Source organism: Ursus maritimus, unplaced genomic scaffold (genome assembly GCF_017311325.1).
Source record: "Ursus maritimus isolate PB19 unplaced genomic scaffold, ASM1731132v1 scaffold_26, whole genome shotgun sequence".
Classification (NCBI taxonomy): domain Eukaryota; kingdom Metazoa; phylum Chordata; class Mammalia; order Carnivora; family Ursidae; genus Ursus; species Ursus maritimus.
Window position 1 is genome coordinate 9,005,363 of NW_024425119.1, and position 25,325 is coordinate 9,030,687.

At 43.2% G+C, this 25,325-nt stretch overlaps 1 protein-coding gene across 1 annotated transcript in view; it reads left to right on the forward strand.

The window, feature by feature from the left end:
- The first annotated feature begins 567 nt into the window (after positions 1–567).
- A2ML1 (alpha-2-macroglobulin like 1) overlaps positions 568–25,325 on the forward strand; it is a 37,492-nt gene continuing 12,734 nt past the window's right edge. The window contains exons 1-23 of the mRNA XM_008697493.2: positions 568–632; positions 1,164–1,347; positions 1,663–1,825; positions 2,412–2,464; positions 8,656–8,676; positions 9,486–9,645; positions 9,917–10,001; positions 10,628–10,754; positions 11,442–11,556; positions 11,894–12,003; positions 13,136–13,303; positions 14,703–14,930; positions 17,036–17,096; positions 17,357–17,502; positions 18,009–18,158; positions 18,727–18,885; positions 20,171–20,275; positions 20,670–20,770; positions 21,495–21,723; positions 21,852–21,978; positions 23,313–23,434; positions 24,466–24,517; positions 24,881–24,964. Of these exons, the coding sequence (XP_008695715.2) occupies positions 568–632; positions 1,164–1,347; positions 1,663–1,825; positions 2,412–2,464; positions 8,656–8,676; positions 9,486–9,645; positions 9,917–10,001; positions 10,628–10,754; positions 11,442–11,556; positions 11,894–12,003; positions 13,136–13,303; positions 14,703–14,930; positions 17,036–17,096; positions 17,357–17,502; positions 18,009–18,158; positions 18,727–18,885; positions 20,171–20,275; positions 20,670–20,770; positions 21,495–21,723; positions 21,852–21,978; positions 23,313–23,434; positions 24,466–24,517; positions 24,881–24,964 (2,815 nt within the window). The remainder of the gene's footprint in view (positions 633–1,163; positions 1,348–1,662; positions 1,826–2,411; positions 2,465–8,655; positions 8,677–9,485; positions 9,646–9,916; positions 10,002–10,627; positions 10,755–11,441; positions 11,557–11,893; positions 12,004–13,135; positions 13,304–14,702; positions 14,931–17,035; positions 17,097–17,356; positions 17,503–18,008; positions 18,159–18,726; positions 18,886–20,170; positions 20,276–20,669; positions 20,771–21,494; positions 21,724–21,851; positions 21,979–23,312; positions 23,435–24,465; positions 24,518–24,880; positions 24,965–25,325) is intronic.

A 25,325-nucleotide genomic window follows, 5' to 3' on the forward strand; every position in this document is an offset into this window, starting at 1 on the left:
TGGGCCATAGAAATCTGAAACGGTTTTGATGTGTGTGAAATTACCTTCAGAAAGGCTGTCCACTTATACTGTTTTATAAGGAGTGTGTGTCCCTATTTCCACATAGTCAGAAGAATATGAGTAGTATTCATTGTTTTAATTCCCAACTAGATAGATATACTGCTTTTCCATTGATATTATTCCCGTACCTGTGTTTCCAAGTATGTCTTAATAGAATAATAAAAAGAGAACAAAGATCAAATGCGGATGGAAATTTGGAATGAAACCAGAAGAAAAGGGAGGAGTCCAAAATTTGTTCTGAGAGCATTACCACTGCAAATACTCAGCCCTGGGTTTTTCCCAGGATAGGTATTAAGGACTGGCTGAGCCAGCATGAATGTTTCAGGGAGAAGTAAAATTGAGGAAGTGAACAGAAGTGCTACCCGGAGTTACCACCTTAGCCTGAGGCTCTAAGAGGTGATTGGCTAGAGTCATAATCAAAGCTCCACACCTTGTGGGGTTAATATATAAGTTATAGCAGGGCTGCAGACTTCTGGTTCCTGCTCTTGAGGATTCTCACCCACAAGGATGTGGGCTCAACTCCTTCTAGGAATATTGACCCTATCACCAGCCATTGCAGAGAACTATCTCCCGTAAGTGCTTGGTGTCAGAGCTGATTTAGGGCAGGTGGCTTCTTTGTCTATTTTTCTCAAATGTGAATATGGGAAAGAAGAGATAACCTCTGATTTATTTGAATTTCCTTCTCATCTGTTCCTTCTTAGGTTTTCCATTTCTCCTTTACCCAGAGAGAAAGGCAGAGGCACCAAAAGAAAGCTTTAAGAAAGATAACGTTAAAAAAAAAAAAAAGTAAAGAAAAGATAGCATGAAACTATAATAGACTCCTCATACCCTGTTCTCTGTAATAGAATTAATTTCCTTCTTGGTACCCTAGGTGTATGTTCTCGATGATGGCCTCCTACCTGTAGTTGGTTTAAGCTGTGCATGGCTTAAGGCTGAGTTATTTGTTTCTCATCTGTTTCTCCATTATAGAAAATAAGGTTCATAAAGGCTGGGGATCAGTCCGTTTAATTCACTGCTATATGCTGAGCGCTTAGGAGAGGGCTTAATTTTTCATTGAATGAATGAGTCATTACTGCCCTGAGATCCTTTTGCTTCCTTAATAGAAACTACCTGGTGACAGTACCAGCCCAGCTTAACTTCCCCTCTACCCAGAAAGTTTGTTTGGATCTGAGCCCCGGGTCCCATAATGTAAAATTCACTATTACTCTGGAGACGAAGGACAAGACCCAGAAGTTGCTAGAAACCTCTGGATCGAAGAAGAGGCACTTACAGTGCATCTCCTTTCTGGTAAGCACAGATTCAACCCCAACTCTGCTCCCTTCCTTTCTTACCCTCCTTCCTAGGCACTTAGGCAATCTACTTTCATCACAGTCTTCCAACCTGTCTCCCCTAAAGCTAAACTCAACTCCTGGCCATAACACATTCACCATTTCCTTGACCTTGGATTTCTTCTTTTAGTTTTTTTACCTTAACCTCCGAATATTGTTTCCCTTCTTCCTCCCGGCATCTTGTTTTATGGCCCTGCCCCTCCTACCCCCATCTAACTCAGTTGATTCCACTCCCAGTATCCTACTCATCCGCAAGCTCCCTTCCCTTGTTCAGGTACCACCTCCTGCTGGTGGCACAGAAGAAGTGGCTACAGTCTGGGTGTCGGTGACTGGAAATAATATCAGCTTTGAGGAGAAGAAAAAGGTTCTAATTCAGAGACAGGGGAATGGCATCATTATACAAACTGACAAACCTATCTACAACCCAGGGCAGGAAGGTAAGAGAGGCACAGATGGGACTGGACAAAAGACAGGGCAAACCGCTGCACATATTCAGAAAGAGGGGCTTTGTGGTTTGGTGGGAGGTCCGTGGAACAAGACTGGAGGGAGAAAGGTCTGCAGGGAGGAAGGGTCACAGGTGTTGAAGACGCCCTGTGTCACACAAGCAGGAGTAAGTCAGTGAAGTTGCTAGTGTGTGTGTATCTGAAACAAAAGTATGTACTTTTTTCCTGGGGTGGAATTTGGCAAGTTTAACCGGCTGCTGCGTTTCAGGGCAAGCTGCTTGTACGTGAATACGAAAGCATCAAGGGCATTTGGCTTGAGCCCCTGGTATTTGAACTTTGTGCCTTCTTCCTCAGAAGGGCATTCCATTCTAATGTTTCCAAGTCAGGAGCTGTGAAGAGAAACCCTCTGGGGGCTTTGAGCTCTCTCTCAGACTCAGTTGTTTGTTTGTTTGTTTTTTAAAGCAAAACCTGGTGGAATTTTGCACACTCAGAAGTGTGTGTGGGGGGGGAATAGAAAGGGTGGAAGAAAGTTTCAGGGAGGGGAAAATCCCCTTTGCCAATGATGCCTGTTCTGTTCCAGTGCACTTCCGCATTGTCACCCTGAACAGCGGCTTTTTTCCGGTGAATGACAAGGTGAGAACTTGGTTGGGAAGAGGGAAAGGGAGAGGAGTAGGGCAGACTGAAAGAGAGTAGGCAAAAGGAGAAGAGATTCTTTTTAACACTGTGATGAGATGCAGAATGTTTGTGCTAGTCTCAGGGTACCGGTCTAAACCCTCCTTGTCCGGGGCGCCTGGGTGGCACAGCGGTTGAGCGTCTGCCTTCGGCTCAGGGCGTGATCCCGGCGTTATGGGATCGAGCCCCACATCAGGCTCCTCCGCTATGAGCCTGCTTCTTCCTCTCCCACTCCCCCTGCTTGTGTTCCCTCTCTCGCTGGCTGTCTCTATCTCTGTCAAATAAATAAATAGAATCTTAAAAAATAATAAGATAAATCCTCCTTGTCCATCTCCTAAAAACGGGCAGTGGTGTCTGTCTCAAGTGGATAGCTGAGAACATCAATTAAGTTAACATTCCTGAGAGATGCTGATATCCACTGTCATTTTAAAGGGGTTTTTAAAGCCATGCCTGGGTGGCTCAGTTAGTTAAGCGTCTGCCTTCTGCTCAGATCATGATCCCAGGGTTCTGGGATCTTGCTCCCTGCTCAGCCAGGAGCCTGCTTCTCCCTTCCCCTGCCACTCTCCCTGCTTGTGCACTCTCTTTCTCTCTGACAAATAGATAGATAGATAGATAAAATCCTTTAAAAAAAAGTTTTTTTAAAAACCTCAAGGCGTTCTCTCCAGGAATGACACCACGTGCCTTTGCAGTTAGGATATTAGAAATAATTCAGGAGTATGTTTAACAAAAGGAAGAAATAAGAGTATCCATCCCCACCATCCTTTTTTACTACAAGGCAAGGTGTTCGATAAAGTAGGCAATTCTCTTAAGACTATATTACGTTTGCTGCAACATGGATGGGACTGGAGGAGATAATGCTAAGCGAAATAAGTCAAGCAGAGAAAGACAATTATCATATGGTTTCACTCATTTATGGAACATAAGTAGGAAGATCGGTAGGGGAAGAAAAGGAAGAAGAAAGGGGGGGTAAACAAAAGGGGGAATGAACCATGAGAGACTATGGACTCTGGGAAACAAACTGAGGGCTTCAGAGGTAGAGGGGGGTGGGGGAATGGGATAGGCTGGTGATGGGTAGTAAGGAGGGCACGTATTGCATGGTGCACTGGGTGTTACACGCAAGTAATGAATCATCGAAATTTACATAAAAAACTAGGGATGTACTGTATGGTGACTAACATAATATAATAAAAAATATTATTAAAATTAAAAAAAAAAAGACTACGTGCCAAAGGTAAAGAGGTGGTAACATTTGGCGATTACTTAAATGTTCCTTGAACAGCTCAATCCCTAGAATCATAAGCCTTCTGATACGTTTGATCTCAATTTAGGGCCTGGTCAGTTTTACATTTCTGAAACACTTACCTCTCCCGAGATCCCTGTTGCTTTCTTTCTCCTTCAGTCGCAGCCCAGGATACATGCTGTGTCATGAAGCTTTAAAGATAATGATAGGGCATGCATTAATTTTTATTTCCATTCCCATGTTCTCAGGGCCTGTTTCCTTTCCCTATACATACAGTGAAGCGTTCAGCTTATTAATTAGTAGTTTCCTCCACCACTACTTTCTCCCCCAATTTAGAATTCTTTGCAGTTGCTCCTTCCTACCACCTGTATCTTCTCTTCATCGATCTGGTTTAATATTGCCGACTTCTTTCTCAACAGACCGTTAATCCCAGAGTTGAAAGGAGGAAGTACTGGGGGAGAGCGTGACCACCGCAGCCAAGGGTTAGTTTAGACTCTACTGCCCCCTGCAGGTGGATCTCATAGCCACCCTTGTTACACTGTTGCCCGTTATTGAGAGTTGTTGTGATTTCCATTCTCATTCTCTATTTCTGTTGTAAAATTACTTCTTCCTGTTTCCACCATTTCTTTAGCCAGCCCCCCACTCCAGGTTCCAGTATGAAACACTGAAAATTTGAAACTCCATTTTGGTTTTGGGGTTTTTTAAAATATTTTTTATTATGTTAGTCACCATACAGTACAACCCTAGTTTTTGATGTAAAGTTCCATGATTCATTGGTTGTGTATAACACCCAGTGCACCATGCAATACGTGCCCTCCTTAATACCCATCACCGGCCTATCCCATTCCCCCACCCCCCTCCCCTCTGAAGCCCTCCGTTTGAAACTCCCAATTTGAAACACTGAGATCAACTAAAGGAATTTTACTAAGAAACGGAGAGACAAAAATTGTGAGGTTACAGAGCACAGCATTTTATCCTTAGGCAACTGAAATATACTTGAGATTAACTGAGCCTCTCTGGTTCGGTTGATGCAACTATTTATTCAGAAATCTCAGCCTGCTTCCAGTTGGAAGTGCTATCTTCCTAGCATTGTTGAACACTTGGTTTTTTCCAGAGCCTACTTCTAGGTAACTGGTTCCTCCCTGCTTCTTGACCCTCTGTGTGAGAAAAGTACTTTGTCATCGGAGAAGTGTTCCTTTTCTGTACTTTTTAGCAATCCATAGTAGTCTCATTTTTGTCTCCTTATTGTCTGGATCGCTCTGGTTTGTAAAAGTCCTGTCTCCCCCTTGATCCTGAAGGGCAGCAGAATGTGCTACCCTAAAATGAGCCACTTTGCCATGTGGATTATTTTGAGCTGAAGGCAGTCAAGAGCCAAAATACTCAGGAAAAAATTTTTACCTCTCCCTTAACTGACTAAAAGAACTTATATAGTCGGGGAGGCACCTGGGTGGCCCAGTCGGTTGGGTGCCTGACTTTTGATTTTGGCTCAGGTCAGATCTCAGGGTCGTGAAATTGAGCCCTACTTTGGGCCCCATGCTCAGCTCAAAGTCTGCTTGAGATTCTTTCTCTCCCTCTCCCTCTGTCCCTCCCCCTGCTCATGCTCTCTGTCTCTCTCTAAAATAAATAAATAAAATCTTAAAAAATAAAAAAAAAAGAACTTACATGGGGGCATGGCTCAGTTACCAGATATAACTTTTTTACCTAAAAGATTCATCTTCATGGTAGGGCAAGCATTTGATTACCAGACATCTGCTCTTCTGATCTTCCTGTGAATTGCCCTATTTCCCGCTGAAGCCCCAGGCCCCTATCTCATTCCTTAGCTCAGAATGGTATATAAGCCTCAATTGCCTGGCTGCCTTTGAGTCTCATTGTCTTTGCGGGGCTCCCAAATGTATGTAATTAAATTTTTTCTCCTGTTAATCCATCTTATGTCAATTTATTTATTAGACCAGCCAAAGAACCTGGAAAGGAAGAAGGGAAATTTTTCTGTTCCTATAATCCTTGTCTCTCATTTTTTTTTGGCTTTTCTGAAGAATTGCCATTATCCTGGGTATCAAGACTGATAGCTGTATTTTGTGACATTCTGTTTCTTCACTAGTTGACATCATGTGGTACTTGGTCCAAGAATCAAAGGCAAGCACCGTCTTGATTTCATTCCCTTTTCCTTCCAAGTGGGATCCAGTTCTTGTACCCTCGCTGAGGCTCCTATATTTAAATTCCAGCTTTCAATCCCATTTAGTTTTTAAGTGTATATAATACTAATCGGAATGCCCTGAATTCAATAAGTGTACCGTCTCTAATCAGAGTCTTAATAATATTAACATTTTAGACATTCTTTCTTTCTCTTCTTTTTAAGATTTATTTGAGAGAGAGAGAGAGGGCACGAGTGTCAGGGACAGAGGGAGTGGGAGAGGGAACCTGAAACAGACTCTTCAGTAAGTGTGGAGCCTGATTCGAGGCCCTGTCTCATGACTCTGAGATCCTAACCTGAGCCAAAACCAAGAGTCCGTGGCTTACCCGACTGTACCATCCAGGCATCCCTAACATTTTAGACATTCTAATTACCAATTTCCTTGGCTATGATTTTGTACAGTTCTAATGATTACAACTTGAAAAAATCAAAAGATCTTATACAAACAAACAACACAATAAAAAGATGATTTTCTCATAGATTATCTGGAGCAGCCGTTTTGTTCTCCATTTTTTATTACAAGAATTTTCAAGCGTAACATTCTTTATGTTTCATTTTGCCGTATCATTTTAATCGATCTTTTTTCCTTTTTTTTCGGAATCGTTTAAAAGTAAGTTGCAGACATCTTAACACGTTACTCCTGCACACTTTAGCAGGTATCTTCTTAAAAGTGGATCTTCAGGGCACCTGGCTGGCTCAGTCCGTGGAGGGTGCGACTCTTGATCTTGGTGCTGCGAGTTTGAGCCACACGGTGGGTGTAGAGATTACTAAAAATTAAAATCATTAAAAAAATAAAGAAAAGGTCCATCTTAAATAATCATGATGTCATTATCAAACCTAAGAAAATTAATAATAATCATTTAATATCATTTAATACCCAGTCTTAAATCAGGTTTTTTCAAATGAGGTTGAGGGTTCTTTTTTTTTTTTCAAAGTAGGATCTGATCAAATTCATGCATTACATTTGGGTATGTCTTTCAAATTTCTCTTAATTTAAAATAATCTTAAATTTTCATTATAGACTTTTTTTTGAGAGAGAGAGAAAGTTATCAGGCTTAATGATAATGTCCCCGTTCCAGAATATGACATTGACTTTTGAGGAAGCCTAATTGTCTTACAGAATACTCAACATTCTTGATTTGTCTGATTATTTCTTTATTGTGTAGTCCAACTTGTTCCCCTGTCTTCTGGAAGTAGTTCGAGGTCTTAATCAAATTTAAGCAAAAATACTTATTAGGTAATGCTGTGAACCTCCAGGTACTCTGCAGGAGACACATAATGTCAGGTTGTCGCCTTATTAGTGATGATGAGATTGATTACTTGCTTAAGGTGGTGACAGCCTAATTTCCCCAGTGTGAACGTATGTCTTCTTTTAAAAATTTTTAAAATTTATTTTAATTTTTAATTTTTTTATTTTAATTTTTTTCAATATTTATTTGATAGAGAGGGCATGAGTTGGTGGGAGGGGCAGAGGAAGAGGGAGAAGCGGACTCCCCACTGAGCAGGGAGCCCTGATGTGGGGCTCAATCCCAGGACCCTGATATCATGACCTGAGCCAAAGGCAGACACTTAACTGACTGAGCCACCCAGGCACCCCTAATTTTTTATTTGCTTAATGTAAGTTCTGTGCCCAACAGGGGGCTTGGACTCACAACCTCGAGATCAAGAGTCACATTCCCTACTAACTGAGCCAGCCAGGTGGCCCTTCTTCTTTTTTTCTAATTAGCAAGTAATTTTGGTGACACTTTGGCACCTAGCCCAATAACCTGTTCACTGCTAACCTTGTGGTTTTAGCATCCATTTTCTTGAAGTCCTTTGATGGAACTCTTTTTTTTTTTCAATTAATTTTTTATTTTTTAAAGATTTTATTTATTTATTTGACAGAGACAGACAGAGCACAATCAGGGGGAGCAGCAGAGGGAGAGGGAGGAGAGGGAGAAGAAGCAGCAGGCTCTCTGCTGGGCAAGGAGCCCGACGTGAGGCTCGATCCCCAGGACCCTGGAATCATGACCTGAGCCGGAGGCAGATGCTTAACCAACTGAGCCACCCAGGCGCCCTGATGGAACTCTTTTTTTTTTTTTTTTAAAGATTTTATTTATTTATTCGACAGAGATAGAGACAGCCAGCGAGAGAGGGAACACAAGCAGGGGGAGTAGGAGAGGAAGAAGCAGGCTCATAGCAGAGGAGCCTGATGTGGGGCTCGATCCCATAACTCCAGGATCACGCCCTGAGCCGAAGGCAGACGCCCAACCGCTGTGCCACCCAGGCGCCCCCTGATGGAACTCTTTTAAACAAAATATTTTTTAGAAAGTAAATGTTCCGATGCTGCCAGTTGTATTCAGACAGCAGAGGAAGAGGCAAGGAGATAGTTGGCCAAGAAGAGGTTAAAACATGGGGGAGCCTCCGGATGTTAAGACTTTCTTTTAAGGCATGTTGTGGTAGAGTTCAGTTCCAGAGCACTAAGGGATGCTGAAGGGTCTGAAGCTTCATTTCTTCAAATGTTCTGGAGCCTGGCAATCCCTTTGAGGAAACCTCTTCTCTCTCCTCCCCTAGCCAGTAAGTTTTTGCTGCATTGTTACCCTGATGAGGGCACAAAAGAGCCATATAGGAAGGAAGAAGTGGGCAACAGAGAAAGAAAGAGGCCCTTGTGAACTTTCTGCTTTCAGCCCATCCTTGTTGCTTATCCGGCTTTAACCCACATTATCTGATTTTCCTTTTCAGTACTCCATGGTGGAGCTGCAGGTAGGTCGAAGTTTCCTTTTCTTTTCTGTCAGCTGTGGAAAAGGGGAAGTGAATTTGGTGCTAAACCGTGGAGCCAGAAACAGCTCTGCGATCTTGGCCCAGGGCCCAAGATTCTGACCCATACAGAGCACCCAGAGCCCCACCCAAGCCATGCCTGTTTTCCTGCCTGCGCCCCCCACCCTCTCAGTCCTGAACCTCTGTAGATAGGGACACCACTCCTTCTGCCACTAGCCCTCGCTCTCTGATTCCTGTGACTTCTCTATGCCATGCCGGTTCAACCAGGCTTAGTTCTGTACTCCTCTTATTCTAATGGCTCTTGTCATAGACACTCACCAGTTGAATATGACATGAATACCTTGGGAAGTGCTAAGAAGGAAAGGGACTAGAAGGGTGAATGTCCCACAGCAACCCCTCCATTGTTCTGTTAGATTTTCTTTGGGGTATCTTATGATAAATTCCTTCAGCATTGCCCCTAAATAGGTACCAAGAATAAACACTCTTTGTAAAGGACATCCTAAAGCCCACTTTCTGAAACTGGCAACAATACCTTTGAGGATTCAGTCTGATTATTTGAATCCACAAAGATGCTTTTCGTCCCAAATGGCGTTGGACCTATAGGAAAATTTATTTCATTTAGTAGTAAAGAAAATTAGAAATGAAACACAGAGCTGTTCTTCCTGGACACAGACCACGGGGGTCATGAGCAATGAGTGGGGTTCTTTACCTGCACTTTGCGTCTTTACCTGCTTTTTGCAGTGCAGAGTGAGAAACAAGCGGGTATATCGTGAGTTTCTTTCTAATGAACACAGGATCCAAATACCAACAGGATTGCGCAGTGGCTGGAAGTGGTGCCTGAGCAAGGCATTGTAGATCTCTCCTTCCAGCTGGCTCCAGAGGCAACGCTGGGGACCTATACAGTAGCAGTGGCCGGGGGCACGACCTTTGGCACCTTCAGTGTGGAAGAATATGGTAGGTGGGAGAATTAGCAGGTCAAAGTGTTGGACATAATCTTGTCCCCCAAATCAGCAAAGGTAAAGTAAAATCTACTATGGGAAGGGATTTTTTTATTCACTTTTGAATCCAGGCTAAACCAGCCAATAACTTTAGGAGAATTTTGCCTTCATAATCCCCCCTTAATTTAACTAATTCAAGTACAACTGTTTTTATACCCTCTGTCCCCTCCCTGTACGGTCAAATCCTCTTCCTCTCCCTTTCCCATTTCTGGTTCCGCTCTTTCCAGTGTTGCCTAAGTTCAAGGTGGACGTGGTGGAACCCAAGCAGTTATCGACAGTGGAGGAATCCTTCTTAGTGAAAGTCTGTTGTAGGTAAGAATAAAGCTCTGGATCTGGTGAAGAGTAAAGCTATACTGGGGCGCCTGGGTGGCACAGCGGTTAAGCATATGCCTTCGGCTCAGGGCATGATCCCGGCGTTGTGGGATCGAGCCCCACATCAGGCTCCTCCACTATGAGCCTGCTTCTTCCTTTCCCACTCCCCCTGCTTGTGTCCCCTCTCTCGCTGGCTGTCTCTCTCTGTCAAATAAATAAAATCTTAAAAAAAAAAAAACTTAAGATATTTTATGTGGTCCAGAGTCACGACTTCTCCAAGAACACATTTTCTAATTGTGTCTCTGCTGCCTTCTTTCCAGTGCTCGCTCAGTCAGCATCATTGATTCATTGTCTTCCTTATGCAGAACACAATATTGAGTCCCATGGAGAAATGGGAGTAAGGAGAGGGAAAAACACCGTCTCTGTCCTTCGGATAGTACTTACTGTGTAGTGGCAATATCGTAAGGCTTTGAGAAAAGCAGGGAAATGAACAAGACTAGTGAAGGATTGTCACTACTTTGAGAAGTTGGAGTAGGGGAAAGAAGGGACAGCGGTGTTTTGGAAGAGGAGGGTTGGATCTCAAGTGCCATCTCCCAACTCTGACTTCTCATGCTTTTCTGGGTTAGGTACACCTATGGAAAGCCCATGCTAGGGGCAGTGCAGGTATCGGTGTGTCAAAAGGCATATAGTTACTATTTTCCAGAAGGAGAACGGGAACGGCTACCTGACAAGTGCAGGAATCTTTCTGGACAGGTGAGTAAATGGGCTGTAGAAAAGGAACCTTATTCGTATGTCCCAATGAGTAACTAAGCACCTATATAAAAAAGTGGTAAGGGAATTTAAGAAATGAAACAGATGAACATGGGGGGGGAGAGAGAGGCTCTTAACTGTAGAGAACAAACTGAGGGTTGCTGGAGAGGAGGTGGGGGGGATGGGTTACGTGGATGATGGTCGTGAAGGAGGGCATCCTGAAACTAATACTACACTATATGCTGACTAACTGAAATTTAAGTAAAAACTTAAAAAAGAAAAAATATATTGAAAAGTGTAAAAAATAAAAAGTGGTAAAAAGCCCAAAGTAGAAATCCTTTCATACAATTATTGCCCCAGTTCCAAAGAACAAAGCAGTCTTCCTTATTCTAAACAGGTGAAGTCTTTAGAATCTGCCTTGGAGTCAAGAAATTAACCTAAATCCTTGGGAGATACAATTTTCCTGCCCTGCAGTTGGTTCTTTTCCCCACTCTCATATCTTGGACCCTCAAAGTTGTTTCAGGATTGTATACGGGCAAGTGGATACTCTATGTTATAAGAGAGTTTTTCTGACTTCAAGGTGGAGAAACTAAAGCATGGAGATAAGAATTTTTTTCAATAGTACATTATGAAATGGGAGTAAAAGTTAGGTTATTCACCCTCTTCCTCTCTCCCTGATTGCTCCACTAGACTGACAAAGCAGGGTGCTTCTCTGCTTCTGTGGACATGTCCACCTTCAACCTCACTGGTTACATGTACAGCCGCACCATCAATATTGTGGCTACTGTGGTGGAGGAAGGAACAGGTAAGTGGGATAGTCCTTGGTTCATTAAGAAAAGTGAAAGGAGAAGGGCTGTTCCAGGAATAGACTTACTCAGAGCACTCAAGACCTCTTACCCTCACTAGTGTTTGGGAACGACTCTGTTCCTAGTTCCTAGTTAGAGGGAGAAGCCGATTCCCATCTATCATCTGTTACCTATTTCCTCAAAAGGTGGGGGAGGAGGAGTTTGTTTGGATCTTTGACCAGAAATATGTTCAGCTTTTTACTTCCGCTGGCACTGTCCTTTCAGGGATTTTATGTTAGACATGAAGGTGAGGATATCAGGTATTTCGGTTGTCATACATCTGGTTTCTCTCTGTAGGAGTAGAGGCCAATACCACTCAGGATATCGACATTTCTTCGCAAGTGGGAACAATAACCTTTGAAGATACCAAAAATTTTTATTACCCCAATTTCCCCTTCAGTGGGAAGGTATGTTGAAACTGGTCTCTACACAAAAAATGCCTTCTTCCTGTAGACGTATAATAATGGCCACTTTAGCATTGTTCTAAGTACTTCACACATATTTACTTATTTAATCTTTACAACTATCCAGTGAGGTAGACTGAGGCACAGAGAGGGTAAGTGATTTTCCAAAAATTATACAGCTGGTAAATCGTAACTAGGATCAAACCCAGGCAGGCAGCCTGCCTCCAGAGTATATACTCTTAATTCCGTCTGCTGTGCTGCCCTTAATCTCACATGAGATGTACTTTGAATATTCATGTGACTTTATTGCTTTCCCAGTGCCAGAGGCTCATATTCCAATGTTCAAATCTTTGAATTTTAGACCTGAGAGATATCTAGAGAAATCATCTAGCGTGGCTTCTCATCTAAGCAAGATTAACGTTAAACTTTCCTTGACAGAGAGCCTTTCACAGCTCCTTGAGCAGTTTCTTCAGAGATTTATAATTTTCCTTTGTTAGTGTCTTCTTTCTTTCTCTTTAAGAAAGCATTTATTTATTTAAGTAATCTCTATACCCAACGTGGGGCTTGAACTCATGACCCCCAGATCAAGAGGTGTATGCTCTCCCAAATGAGCCAGCCAGCGCCGCCCCCGCCCCGTGTCTTCTTTCTGATACTCAACAATCTATCCCTCTCTCCAGCTTATCTTTTTTAACTTCCAGATAACTGCTCCACACGGTAACCTTGTATCTTTTTGGATCCATTTACATCTATCCTTAGTCATCTTTCCTCTAGACCAAGAGTGATCCAGATTTTCTTAGAGCCTAACAATTATGCAATTTGGGAGTGGAAGGGGACTCAGTTTAAAAAAATTAAAGCAAAATAATGTACAGAGGGGCTTGGAAGGGGCCTGTGTAAATGAGGGGTCCTAAAGCTTCATTAGCTCCATGGCAAATCCACTTCTACTCCAGGCTGAACTGCTTCTGTTTGTTTCTCATTTCCTCATAGATGTTAGTTTCCAATGCTTGAATCACATTTTCCTGTTTCTGGACTCTTTCCTGAAATGTATTCTTAGAGTTTCTTTTATCACCTCGCTATACCTCATACTTGAACCTACTCCAGACCTAACTCTAATGTCCCGATAACCTTCATCCCCCAGATAAGAGTTAGGGGCCATGATGGCTCCTTTCTCAAGAATCATTCAGTATTTCTGGTGGTTTACGGCATCAATGGAACCATCAACCAGACCCTAACTACTGACAACGATGGCCTTGCTCCCTTTAAGCTGGATACAGTTAATTGGAATGGGAGAGATATTTCTCTGGAGGTAAGGTTCCCTGAAGGAAAACTTCAAACTTTTCCTGTGTCTCTACCTCTTCCCTCATTTGTAATTCCATCTCCATCACTCACCAGTCCTGCTTCCTAGTTGACAAAAGGTGTTTTTTTTTTAAAAAGGTTTATTTATTTACTGGGGGGGGGGCAGAGGGAGTAGGAGAGGGAATCTCAAGCAAACTCCCCGCAGAGCTCTGTCTGACATGGGGCTCGATCCCAGGACCCTGAGATCATTGACCTGAGCCAAAACCAAGAGTAGGATGCTCAACGAACCGAGCCACCCGGGTGCCCAAGGGTTTTTTTGGTTTTTAATATCAATCTAATGAATGACCCTTCAGATAAAAATTGTTATTTCTACTCATTTATCTTACAACTTACCCCATCTCTATTTGATCCTATATTTAAAATCACAGTAGGGAGCTAAAAATAGTTCAGAGTCATTTTCTTCCTCCTAGATCCCTCCTCCCACCTGCCCCCGGTCATTACTCATAAAAATGGCAAAGAAGAAAATTCTAGGTTTTGGATAACTTGTAGGGAAGGCTACTCATATCAGTTATCAACTATGAAACAATGTTGCTTAGCAAACAACTACAAACTTTAGTATTATACAACAAGCCTTTATTGTTTGCATCTGGGGTAGTCAGATAGGCAGCTCTGCTGATCTTGGTGGAATTTCTTGCATGCTTGTGGCTGAAGGCCAGTGTCTCATGCTCCAGCAAGCTATCCCAGGTATATTCTGATGACAACGATGAGTTGCGAGAACAAAAGTGGACACCCAATGGTTTTTCCAAGCCTCTACTTGTCTTGCATGTGCTCGCATCCCATTCCCAGCAAGTCGCGTGGTGAGCCTGCAGTTAGACTAGAAGGGCAATGTAAGATTACATAGTAAAGGACGTTAATACAGGGAGGGATGGATTGTGCCATGAATGCAATCATGCAGCCATATTACTTAAGCAAACACATACAATTTGTGTTGTGGCTAATTTAATTCTTTAGACAAGGCATCACTCAATCACTCTACTTAGAAATAATTATTTTTAATCTTATTATCCTTTATGCCTTGTGTTCTTATCCCCAGGATGTATTCTTTAATTTCTATGTAATCTTAGTTGTGCTCATCTATATCCCCTGCATCAGTCCATGAAAGTTTATGATCTACAATTGCCTGTTACTTGACAGCTATAATTCAGCCCTTATTTCACTCCTCTTCATACTGAAGTGCTGCTGTTGTGGATTTCTCAAACATCCTTGGCTGGACCCCTAGGCGAATATCTACATGCCATTCTTAGACAGTGAAGATTTGAGAGAGATCTGTTTGAAAACCATAACAAGTCCATGGGTTTACTATGGTCCAGGTACGTGTTAAGAGCCTTTTTCTTCCTCTCTTTTCTTAGGGCAGATTCCAAATGGAAGATTCGGTATATAATCCAGGACAGAGGCCTCGTTACTACAGCAATGGCTATCTGCACCTGTGGTCCTTCTACAGCACAACTCGGAGCTTCCTTGGTATCCAGCCACTACATGGAATCTTGGCGTGTGGCAAGCCCCAGGAAGTGCTGGTGGATTATTACATTGATCCAGCGGATGCAAACCCTGACCAGGAAGTCATCTTCTCCTACTATGTGAGAAGGGAAATGAGGGCTGGTGAAAGCGCACTGGGGAAGGAAAGGAAACGAGGAGAGTGAGCCGGAGAGGGTGGGTAGACTGTCTAGAGACATAATGCAAGTCCCAGAGGCAATTTAAAAATGTTTAGAAGCCATATTTTAAAAATTAGAAGAATAGGTAAAACTAACTTTATTTTATTTATTTATTTAAAAAGATGTATTTATATATGAGAGAGAGCATGTGCAACAGTGGGGAGAGGGGCAGAGGGAGAGGGAGAGAGAGAATCCCAAGCAGATTCCCTGCTGAGCTCAGAGCCTGACCTGGGGCTCTATCCCTGGACCCCAAGATCATGACCTGAGCTGAAATCAAGAATCCCGTGCCTTGGGACCCCTGGGTGGCTCAGTCAGTTATACATCTGCCTTCAGCTCAGGTCATGATCTAGGGGTCCTGGGATCAAGTCCCGCATCAGGCTCCCTGCTTCAGTGGAAAGCCTGATTCTCCCTCTGCCTGCTGCTCCCCCTGCTTGTGCTCTCTCTCTCTGTCAAATAAATAAATAAAATCTTAAAAAAAAAAAAAAAAGAACCCCCACTTAACCGACTGAGCCAGCCAGGTGCCCCTAGGTAAAACTAATTTTAAAAATATTTTTTTGGGGGCACCGTCTGGTTCAGTCGGGGGAACATGTGACTCTTTACCTCCGGCCATGAGTTCGAGCCCCACATTAGGTGTAGATATTACCTAAATAAGTCAATAAACTAAAAAAAAAAAAAAGTATTTTATTTAACGCAGTGTATCCAACATATGATCATGTCAACATGAACATAAAATCCACCTCAAAATTATTAATAGATATTTCACATTTTTGGTTTCAACTGGTATTTATTTTACAGTAGCCACATTTCAAAGGCTCCAGCAGTCACTTGTGGCTAGTGGCTACTGCATTGCACAGTGTAGGTGTAAAGGATGGGAGGGAATGAGAAAAAAAGAGATTTTTAAACAGGAAAATTGTATGGGAAGATAAAATGAGGAATTGAGGATAAAACATTGCTGGTGGGGGCTGAACGGGAGCTGGGTGGGTGAGTGGGGGAGAGGGTGAGGAGGGGATGGGACTCAGAATAAATTTCATTCTGTGTTTCATTGGTCAATGTTTTAAAATAGATGATAAAGGTTAAAATTAACATGGATAGCAGCTTTGTGGTATAAAACTGTAACTTGTAGCTTGAAAGAAATGTATAAAGATAAGCAGCTTTACTGGTCACCTTGGTGATAGTGAGAAATTAGATTTGTGTAACTCCCGCGTTTGATGGCCTAGAGTCTCCGTTCTCTTACCATCATCTCAAGGTTTCTGAGGGCTCGTCTCCCCGTTGATTCATTTCAGTACCTTTGTCAAGCTGACACAGTCATCCTGACATGACAGAGGAGGAGTCAGAGTGATAGCCCACGCACTGCCTTTAGGACAGGGGTGTGGCGAGGCCAGGAGAAGTAGTCGGCAGATAGTGTGGAAGGGCTGAGTGTCAGTCAGGAGTCTGAGAAGCTGGCCATAGAGCCCTCGACAGCAGTCTGAGATGACAGCCCTGCTTAGAGAGTTTCTCTGAATTTGGTTTCAAGGGAGCGAACAGGAAGGGAAGTCAGACAAAGGGATTTCTCCTCCAAAGACTCAAATGTCAGAAGGGTTCAGGTCAGTTTAAAGCACACTCATTTCCATTGAATTTTGAATTAAGTGATTAAAAAAAAAAAGGTCATGAAGATGGATCTTAGGAACTTTATGTTATAAGGATTATAAGAGAATAAAACCTGGAAACTGAAGAATTGGTGGACAGCTATCTGTTGTGAAGAATAGTTTCTCTTCCGTTTGGTGTGGAGGTACTGATGACCTTTGTCTCTTCCCATCCACTCCCGTGGTTCTCAGGCGGACCTTCAGGAGGCAGAGTCAGCAGGGCTCTTGGCACCATCCGACATTTGACCAACTGATGGACACTGCATGAAGTATTGACCCAGGCTCTCGAGCTATGAAAAGAGCCTCTCTTTATGGAGAGGTGCAGGGGTGCTCTAGAGTAGGGTCAAGGCGAAACTCTCATAACTTCCATGCTGTTGATTTTTATGTGTGTGTGTGTGTCTTTTTTAGTTAATAGGGAAAGGGCATTTGGAGATGGAGGGGCAGAAACACCTGAACTTTGAGAAGGAAGGTGAGTATTCATACTTCTGTTGAAAGACCAAAGGATATTTTAACAGACCAAAGGATATTTTAAGCTTCCAGGAAATGTTATACTGGAAGCAAAAGACGAAGCAATGAGAGCAGAACACTAAGGATAACCATAGGAGAACAGGAAGATGGGAAGTAGCTTGCACGATGAGGCCGGCAGCAGGCCCAGTGAGAAGAGCAGACATGTGGTTGGAGGTCATCAGGGCATGTTCTCATCCCTGTGTATCCCCTCTTCTTTTTCAGGAACGAAAGGCTCCTTTTCCCTCTCACTGACCTTCACTTCCAGACTAGCCCCTGATCCTTCCCTGGTGGTCTATGCCATTTTTCCCAGTGGAGGCATTATAGCTGACAAAGTTCAGTTCTCAGTGGAGATGTGTTTTGACAATCAGGTAAAATGGCAGTTGAGGAAGGTGAAGAAAAGGTCTGGGCACAGAGAGAGAGCATGTGTATGGTGTGGGTGGAAATCAGGCAGGGGCAGGGAAATAAGGAGATCCCATTGAAGTGGATGTCATTATTGTATTCATGTCTTCAGTACGCTTTGTTGAATCTATCTCCCACTTCTTTTTAAGAAGTTGTGCTGGGAAATTGCACAATTCTTTCTCTCTAGTTTTTGTCTCTTAACTTTCTTCTTTTTTTTTGAACTTTTTAATTAATTTTTGTCTCTTAAACTTTCTATGTTATTCCGTGCTATGCCGCTCACTTTTTCCAATGTATACCACAAGACACGAGTTCCAAAAGGACTATACTTTACAAAAAAAAAAAAAAAATCAGTATAAAAGTGAAAGAATGGGCTTGAATACCAGAGTTGGGGCATATCGGCTGATGATCCGAATTACATTGTTTCCCCTTCTCTCCGGGCTGACCTGACCCCCAAGTATACTTTTCCCTTTCACAGGTTTCCCTTGGCTTCTCACCTTCCCAGCAGCTTCCAGGAGCAAACGTGGAACTACAGCTACAGGCAGCTCCTGGGTCCCTGTGTGCAGTCCGGGCTGTGGATGAGAGTGTCTTACTACTTAGGCCAGAGACAGAGCTGAGCAACCATTCCGTGAGTAGTCTGCCAACAGGGTGGGAAGAGGGAGTTGACAGAGAAGACGGTTTGACTGAATTAGAATAAAAGATGGGTTTCAGGGAGTAGGAAAGAAAGTCTGAGGGAAATTGTATACCACCACAAGGTGGTAGAAAAGCTGGTGTGGAAATGAAGGTCAAATGATGGCAGAAGAAAGATGGTTCATGTGGACATAGAGGCAGGAAATTTGTAATAGGAGATAAAGGTGACAAATTATTGAAAAAGGTGAGAAAGAGATCAAAATTTAGAAAGTAGGGAAGGGATGGGGTACCTAGGTGGCTCAGTTGGTTGAGTGTCTAACTCTTGATCTCAGCTCAGGTCTTAGTCTCAGGGTCATGAGTTCAACCCCCACACTGGAGCCCAGCATGGAGCCTACTTAAAAAAAAAAAAGTAGGAAGAGATTATGATGGTTAAATATAGGAAGAATTCTGGAGTAAAGAAGAGAAATAATACAAGAGCAGTGAACTATGGCACCAGAATCTGAGTGAAATTTCTCAACTGATTTCACTGTGTCAATAGTTTATTTCTTTTTCCCCTCCCATTTCAGGTCTATAGGATGTTCTCAGTCTGGTATGGTCACTACCCCTATCAGGTGGCTGAATATGATGAGTGTCCAATGTCTGGCTCCTGGGACGCTCCTCGGCCCCTCTCAATTATGTGGAGGCCTTGGTTCTCTGAAGACATGGACCTCTTCCACTTTTTCCAGGTAGATGTTCTTACCCATTTTGTTCTTATAGAAATAATGGTGGTGGGGTGGGGGGTGATGGAAAGTCCATATCTAAAAAAGCAGAGAGACTCATGTGGGCACTGAAGGGATAAAGTCTTGGAAGAAACTCCTGATACGTGAGGTAGCCTCTCTTGGTCCTTATGCTTGAAGAAGGGGCCCAGCCGCCTGATTGCATCAGAAGAGAGCCACTGTGAGAGGCTGTGTGCAGCCTCTTTCTGACCCTAAACAAACTGATCTCCGTGGGATCGGCCAAGAAGGAAAAACTGAGGAAAGGTACACCAGAGGCATCTTACTATTATTATAAAAACTACTACGTGAGTAGGAACTGAGTACTTTGTGAGTAGAAGTTGGGGATGCTGTGGCCCAAGGTTGACCAGGAAGTCTCTGAAGTCAGGAACCATGTCTTGTTCGTCTTTGTATCCTCTTTAATGACTGATCCTTCATAATACTCAGTGTATTTTTGTGAATTGACTGAGTTGATATGGTTCCTGCCCTCAGAAAGTTCAGTCTAAATTGAATAATAATGATACAGTGATTAATATTTGGAAGAAGCATTAAACATATTTGACAATGAAATAAGTGGAATACTATTCAACCGTAAAAAAAGAATGAAATCTTGCCATATGTGACAACATGGATGGATCCGGAGAGCATTGTGCTCAGTGAAATAAGTCAATCAGAGAAAGACAAATACTATATGACCTCACTTATACATGGAATCTAAAAATCAATGACAACAGCCAAACCAAGCTCATAGATACACAGAACAGTGTGGTGGTTGCCAAAGGCAGGGGTTGGGGTGGGTAAAATGACTGAAGGTTGTCAAAAGATACAGACGTCCAGTTATAAGATAAGTAAGTTGTAAGATACATAAGTCCTGGGAATGTAATGTAGAGCATGGCGACAGCACGGTTGATACTGTATTGCATATTTGCAAGTTGCTAAAGAATAGATCTTAAGAGTTCTCATCCCAAGGAAAAAATTTTTGTAACCACGTATGGTGATGGATGTTAGCGAGACTTATTGTGGTGATCATTTTGCAAAGAATATATTTTAAAAAATTGAAGGCCTTTCACGTTAGCTGACAGAAGCGAACAAAACCTTCGTGGCTGAGTATTGGGTAGTAACCAGCAGTCTCACAATTAATAGGAAAAGAATGTCTTGGTTCAGTCCCTGGAGGGTTGCATTCCTAGGCAGTTGGCCTGGTAGTAAGGGAGGGGGCCACCCTAACACTTCACTCTGTGGTTTCTTTGGTGTCTCTCAGGACATGGGCCTGAAAATACTGTCCAATGCCAAAATTAAGAAGCCAGTAGATTGCAGTCAACAGTCTCTAAGATACAGCACTGCAATGGCTAGAGGTAAGCTACCTGTGTGGCTTGTGGATTCTCTGCGATATTTAAATCATAGAACTCTGAAAACTTATTCTTTGCCTCCTGTTCCTGCACTAAGCCTCTAGCCTCAGAATGGCGATGGGTTGTGGGTCATAAATGCAGGCAGCCGGATCTCTCTCCCTTTGAAGTCTGAAGCCCTTACCTGTTCATCCTCTGGCCCAACCTCCTTATCTGTCACTTCCCCCTGATGGCCGTATGACTAGTCAGTTCCTCTGTGGTCCTTCCTCCTTGTCTCTGACTGGATGTTCTCTGTTTCCCTCTAAATTTCTTGGTAGTATCCCTCTGCCTCAATTTGTTTTACAATGGAAGTCTTCTGTTTTCCCCTCAATTCCCTTATTCTTGCTCTCCTTAGTAAATTATGGTGATGTTGAGATGGGATCTGAGTCATCATCACCTTCGTCAATTCAGTCAAAGGACGCTCAGGTCCGCCAGTACTTCCCGGAGACTTGGCTCTGGGATCTGTTTCCTATTGGGTAAGTGGTGCCTTTAAAGGTACAGCAAGAGTGTCCAGTGGGGAGTCAGGAGAAAAGTCAGACTCAGATAATGTCTGATGAATCTAAGCCTCAAGCCAAGAAAGTTTAATGGGGACATGGGAACTTGCTTCTTTCCCTGAATTCTTAGGCAATCATAGGCAATCCCTTAAAACGAATTCACATGTCTCCACATTTACACAGTACAGACAGTGCATTTGGAGTCCAGGTCCGACAGACATAAACGCACATGTTGACATCAGTTCCTGCCCGCTGCTTACCTGCTCATTTTGACAAGCCAGAAGAATGACCAGCCTCTCTCACCTCAAGGCTCGTGTGTCCAGCAGGCACATGAGAAGATGCTCAACAGCATTGATCGTCAGAGAATGCAAATCAAAACCCCAACAAGATATCCTCTCACAGATTCAGAGGGCACTGGCCTCTTTCAGATGTGTTTGCACACGTGCCCCCCTACTCTCACTCACCCCCTCACGTACTCAGGCACCCCCCTTCTCCCATATTCGTACATCCTCACTCACCTGAACGTTCACGCTCTGAGATTGCATGTTCCTCGGTTCAGTTGCCTTTTTTCCCCACCCCCCACAATAACAATAACAATAACAATAACAATAACAATAACAACAAATGTCTTCTGTAGGTAAATGTATAGCTTAATTCACAATGTTCTCCTGCTATGTCCCTCACCTGGGTTCTTGTGTTCTTGCAGTTACTCCGGGAAGGAGGCTGTCCATGTCACGGTTCCTGATACCATCACCGAGTGGAAGGCCATGACTTTTTGTACCTCCCAGGCCAGCGGCTTTGGTCTTTCACCTACTGTAGGACTGACTGCTTTCAAGCCATTCTTTGTTGAACTGACTCTCCCTTACTCAGTAGTTCGTGGGGAATCCTTTCGCCTTACTGCCACCATCTTCAATTATCTGAAGGACTGCATCAGGGTAAGAGCTGGGGATATGGGAAGCAGATGTCCCTGGGAAAGAGGGGATGTGTCTCCACCCCCACATTTTCCTAAGCCTCTGTGTGTTGTTTCCTGTACTCAGACCCTTTATTTCTTAAACACCTTCAGGTTCAGACTAACCTGGGTACATCAGATAAGTACCAGGTGGAATCGTGGGCAGATTCTCAGGGCTCCAGCTGTCTCTGTGCTGATGAAGCAAAAAGCTATCACTGGAACATCACCGCTGTCAAATTGGGTAAGAGAAGGAAGCGACAGAGGAGCAAGGAAAGCATATAGCAAAAGCTCAGCGATGGAGAACTTTACCCTTTCCTCTCCCGCATTTGCTTTGTTCTCGTTCTTTCTCATTTTATTTGCCTCTATTTTTTTCCCTCCTAAGTCTATGCTATAAATAAATAAGCAAATGCTCTTTGATAGATGACCAAAAAATTATCCAAACTAGACATTTTTGAATGTGAAAAGGGGAGCTTTTCATATTTATGCCAAGACAAGGGATATATAGTCATATTACTCATCAAATAGTTACTACGGGCCAGCTGCGATTCTAACTGCTTAACAGGTGGTAATCCATTTAATCATCCCAGTAACCCTGAGATGTCATTTGCTCTTAGGATAAAAACCCTGGCAACTGGAAGACCTGGTATGGTCTTCAGATGTGTAGTTATGTCCTGCTGCTTAACAAATCACCCTAAAACTTAGAGGCTTGGGGCGCCTGGGTGGCTCAGTCAGTTAAGTGTCTGCCTTTGACTCAGGTCAGATCTTAGGGTTCTGGGATGGAGCCCTGCTCGTGCTGTCTCTTAAAGAAATAAATAAAATCTTAAAAAAAAAAAAAAAACCCAACAACTTAGAGGCTTAAAAGAATAAACATTTATGATCACCCAGTTTCCATGAGCCAGTAATCTAGGTGCAGAGAACAGCAGGATGCTTCTGGCTCAAGGTCTGTCATGAAATACCAGTCACGCTGTCAGCAGGGCCGTGTTCTCATCTGGAGACTTGACTGGGAGAGGATCCACTTCCAAGCTCCTTCCAAAACCTCTGTCCCTCACAGGCTGCAGTTCTGGGCCTCAGCTGTGGTCTAGTGGCCTCCCTTAGTATCTCATCACATGAATCTTTCCAGTGGGCTGCCTCAGGACAGGACAGCTGGCTTCCTGCAGAGCAAGTGACCCAAGAGAAAGAGTGCACCCAAGACAGAAGCTATAGTTTTTTTTAACCTAGTCCCAGAAGAGCATCTCATTGCTTCTGCCCTATCCTTCTCATTAGAAGTGAGTTGCTTAGTCCAGCCCACACTCTGAGAGAAGCTTACACAATGGTGTATATATTGGGATGCAGGGATCACTGGGGGTCCTTAGAGGCTGCCTACCACACTGGACCAGCATTATTGACATCACCTGGAAACTTGTTAGGAATGTGAATATAGGCCCCACCCCAGATATATTGAGTCGGTTTGTATTCTAAGATCTGCAGGTCTTTGCATGTTGTTAAGTTTAAGAAGCCCTGGTCTAGAAGGGAAGAGACCTCATTGGTACCTCTGGCAATAGGGTTAATGCCTTCCTTTCCCCTTCTCTCTTCTAGGTCTTGTGAACTTTACTATCACCACTAAGATTCTGGACAGCAATGAACTCTGTGGGGGGCAGAAGGGGTTCCTTCCAGCAAAGGGCCAGAGTGACACACTCATCAAACCAGTTCTGGTCAAGGTGAGTTTTCTTTTCCTTCCCTTCGCTACCCTTCTCCCTTCCCTTCTTTTCCCTTCCCTTTTCTTTCTTTTTTCCTTCCTTTTTCTTTTCTTTTCTTTTCTTTCTTCTTTCTTTTCTTTCTTTCTTTCTTTCTTTCTTTCCTCTATTTTCTCTCTCTTTCTCTTTCTTTCTCTTCTTTCCTCTTCTCACCTCCCCTCCCCTCTCCTCTCCCCTCCCCTTCCCTTCCCTCTTCTCTTCTCTCTTTTCTTTTTTCCCTTTCCTTTTCTTTCTTCCTTCTTTCTTTCTCTCTCTCTCTATTTTCTCTCTCTTTCTCTTCTTTCCTCTTCTCCCCTCCCCTCTCTTCTCCCCTCCCCTCTCCCCTCCCCTTCCCTCTTCCCTCTTCTCTTTTCTTTTTTTTCTTTTCCTTTTCTTTTCTTTTTATTTCTTTCTTTTCTTTTTTCTTTCCTTCCTTCTTTCTTTTTTTCTTTCTTTCTTTCATTTCTGTGAGTTTTCTGCAGGCCTAGCTTCAGAGGTAGAGACAGCAGTCACCCCAGGGATGTTGTGTGTGTGTCTAGCCATATGGTTAGTCTTTCACAGTTGTCTGATTCCAACTTCAATCAGGTAGCTCACCTTCCTTCTTCTGTGGCTCCCTTCTGCCCTTAGTATTTGCTTAACCCATTCCAATACTCTATGAAAGTGCTGAATACGGTACCTGGTACACTCAATGAATGTTAGTTTCTCTTATTAACATCTCTAATATCATCATTAATTGCTTTTTATCCCACTAAGAACCCCATTGTCAACCCTGCCTCTTAGAAGTTTCCTAAACTTGTCCTTAGCTCTAGCCCTTGCTCAGAAAGAATTTGATTGACAGGCCCACTCCTGCATTGAAGTGGAGTTCTCCTGAGCTTCAAAGAGAAGCTCTATTCTCTCCAGTTCTGAGAAGTCCTGGGGACCACAGAGAGGGCCTCTTCTCCCCTTTTCCTCCTTCAGTGCCATCTGCCCTGACATTTGTCTTCATTGTTTTCGTCCTATGTCTCTCTTCATGTCAGCCTGAGGGAGTCCTTGTGGAGAAGACATACAGCTCATTGCTTTGCCCAAAAGGTGGGTGAATGCAGAGAGGGGTTGGTGCTGAGAGTTCCTGTCGACAGCAGCAGATTTTTGTAGGCCAAGGGAGGAGTATACAGGACAAGAAGGGGTAGAAGAGAGTCTGGGGTGCTATCCGTTATAGGGCCAATTAGCTGAGAGACAGGATGAAGAAGAAAACATGTACAGCACAATTACGGTTTTGGGGGGAATTTATTTTCAGCAGAGAACACTATGAAAAGGTTAAAAAAAATTGCTTCTAACCCACAGAAAGCACTGGGTACAGAAAACCCTGGATTATAGAAAGTTTTTCTATGGTTTGGGCTTGAACTCGCACTATTTCCACCTTCTATACTTTCTCCTTTTCTCTGCCTCTCACAGGACAAGTGGCTTCAGAATCCATCTCCCTGGAGCTCCCTGCGGATGTTGTTCCTGACTCAAGCAAGGCTTATGTCACGGTTCTGGGTAAATAGCTAGTGATTCTTGCTCAAAAGAAAAAAAAAACACACAGGGCTGAAATCTGCCAAAGCATGGAGTGGGTTGGGGCATGTGGACCCATCTGAAGGAAAGCATGTTAGAATAGAAGTGACAGAAGAGCTTAGCTTATATAGTCTGTAAATACATCCTATAGGTAACAGTACATGTGGGATTAGATGTATATGATAGTTAAAAACAGAAAGGAGTGTGGACAGGAAGAAGTTAAAGGTCAGTGAAGCTTCATATGCATTTAGGTTCAGGTAGTCTATAAATTGAGTGGAGGAGAAATACAGTGTTTGTAGCAGCCATTTTAAAAATGAGGAATTTATATATCTGAGTATAGTTAGGG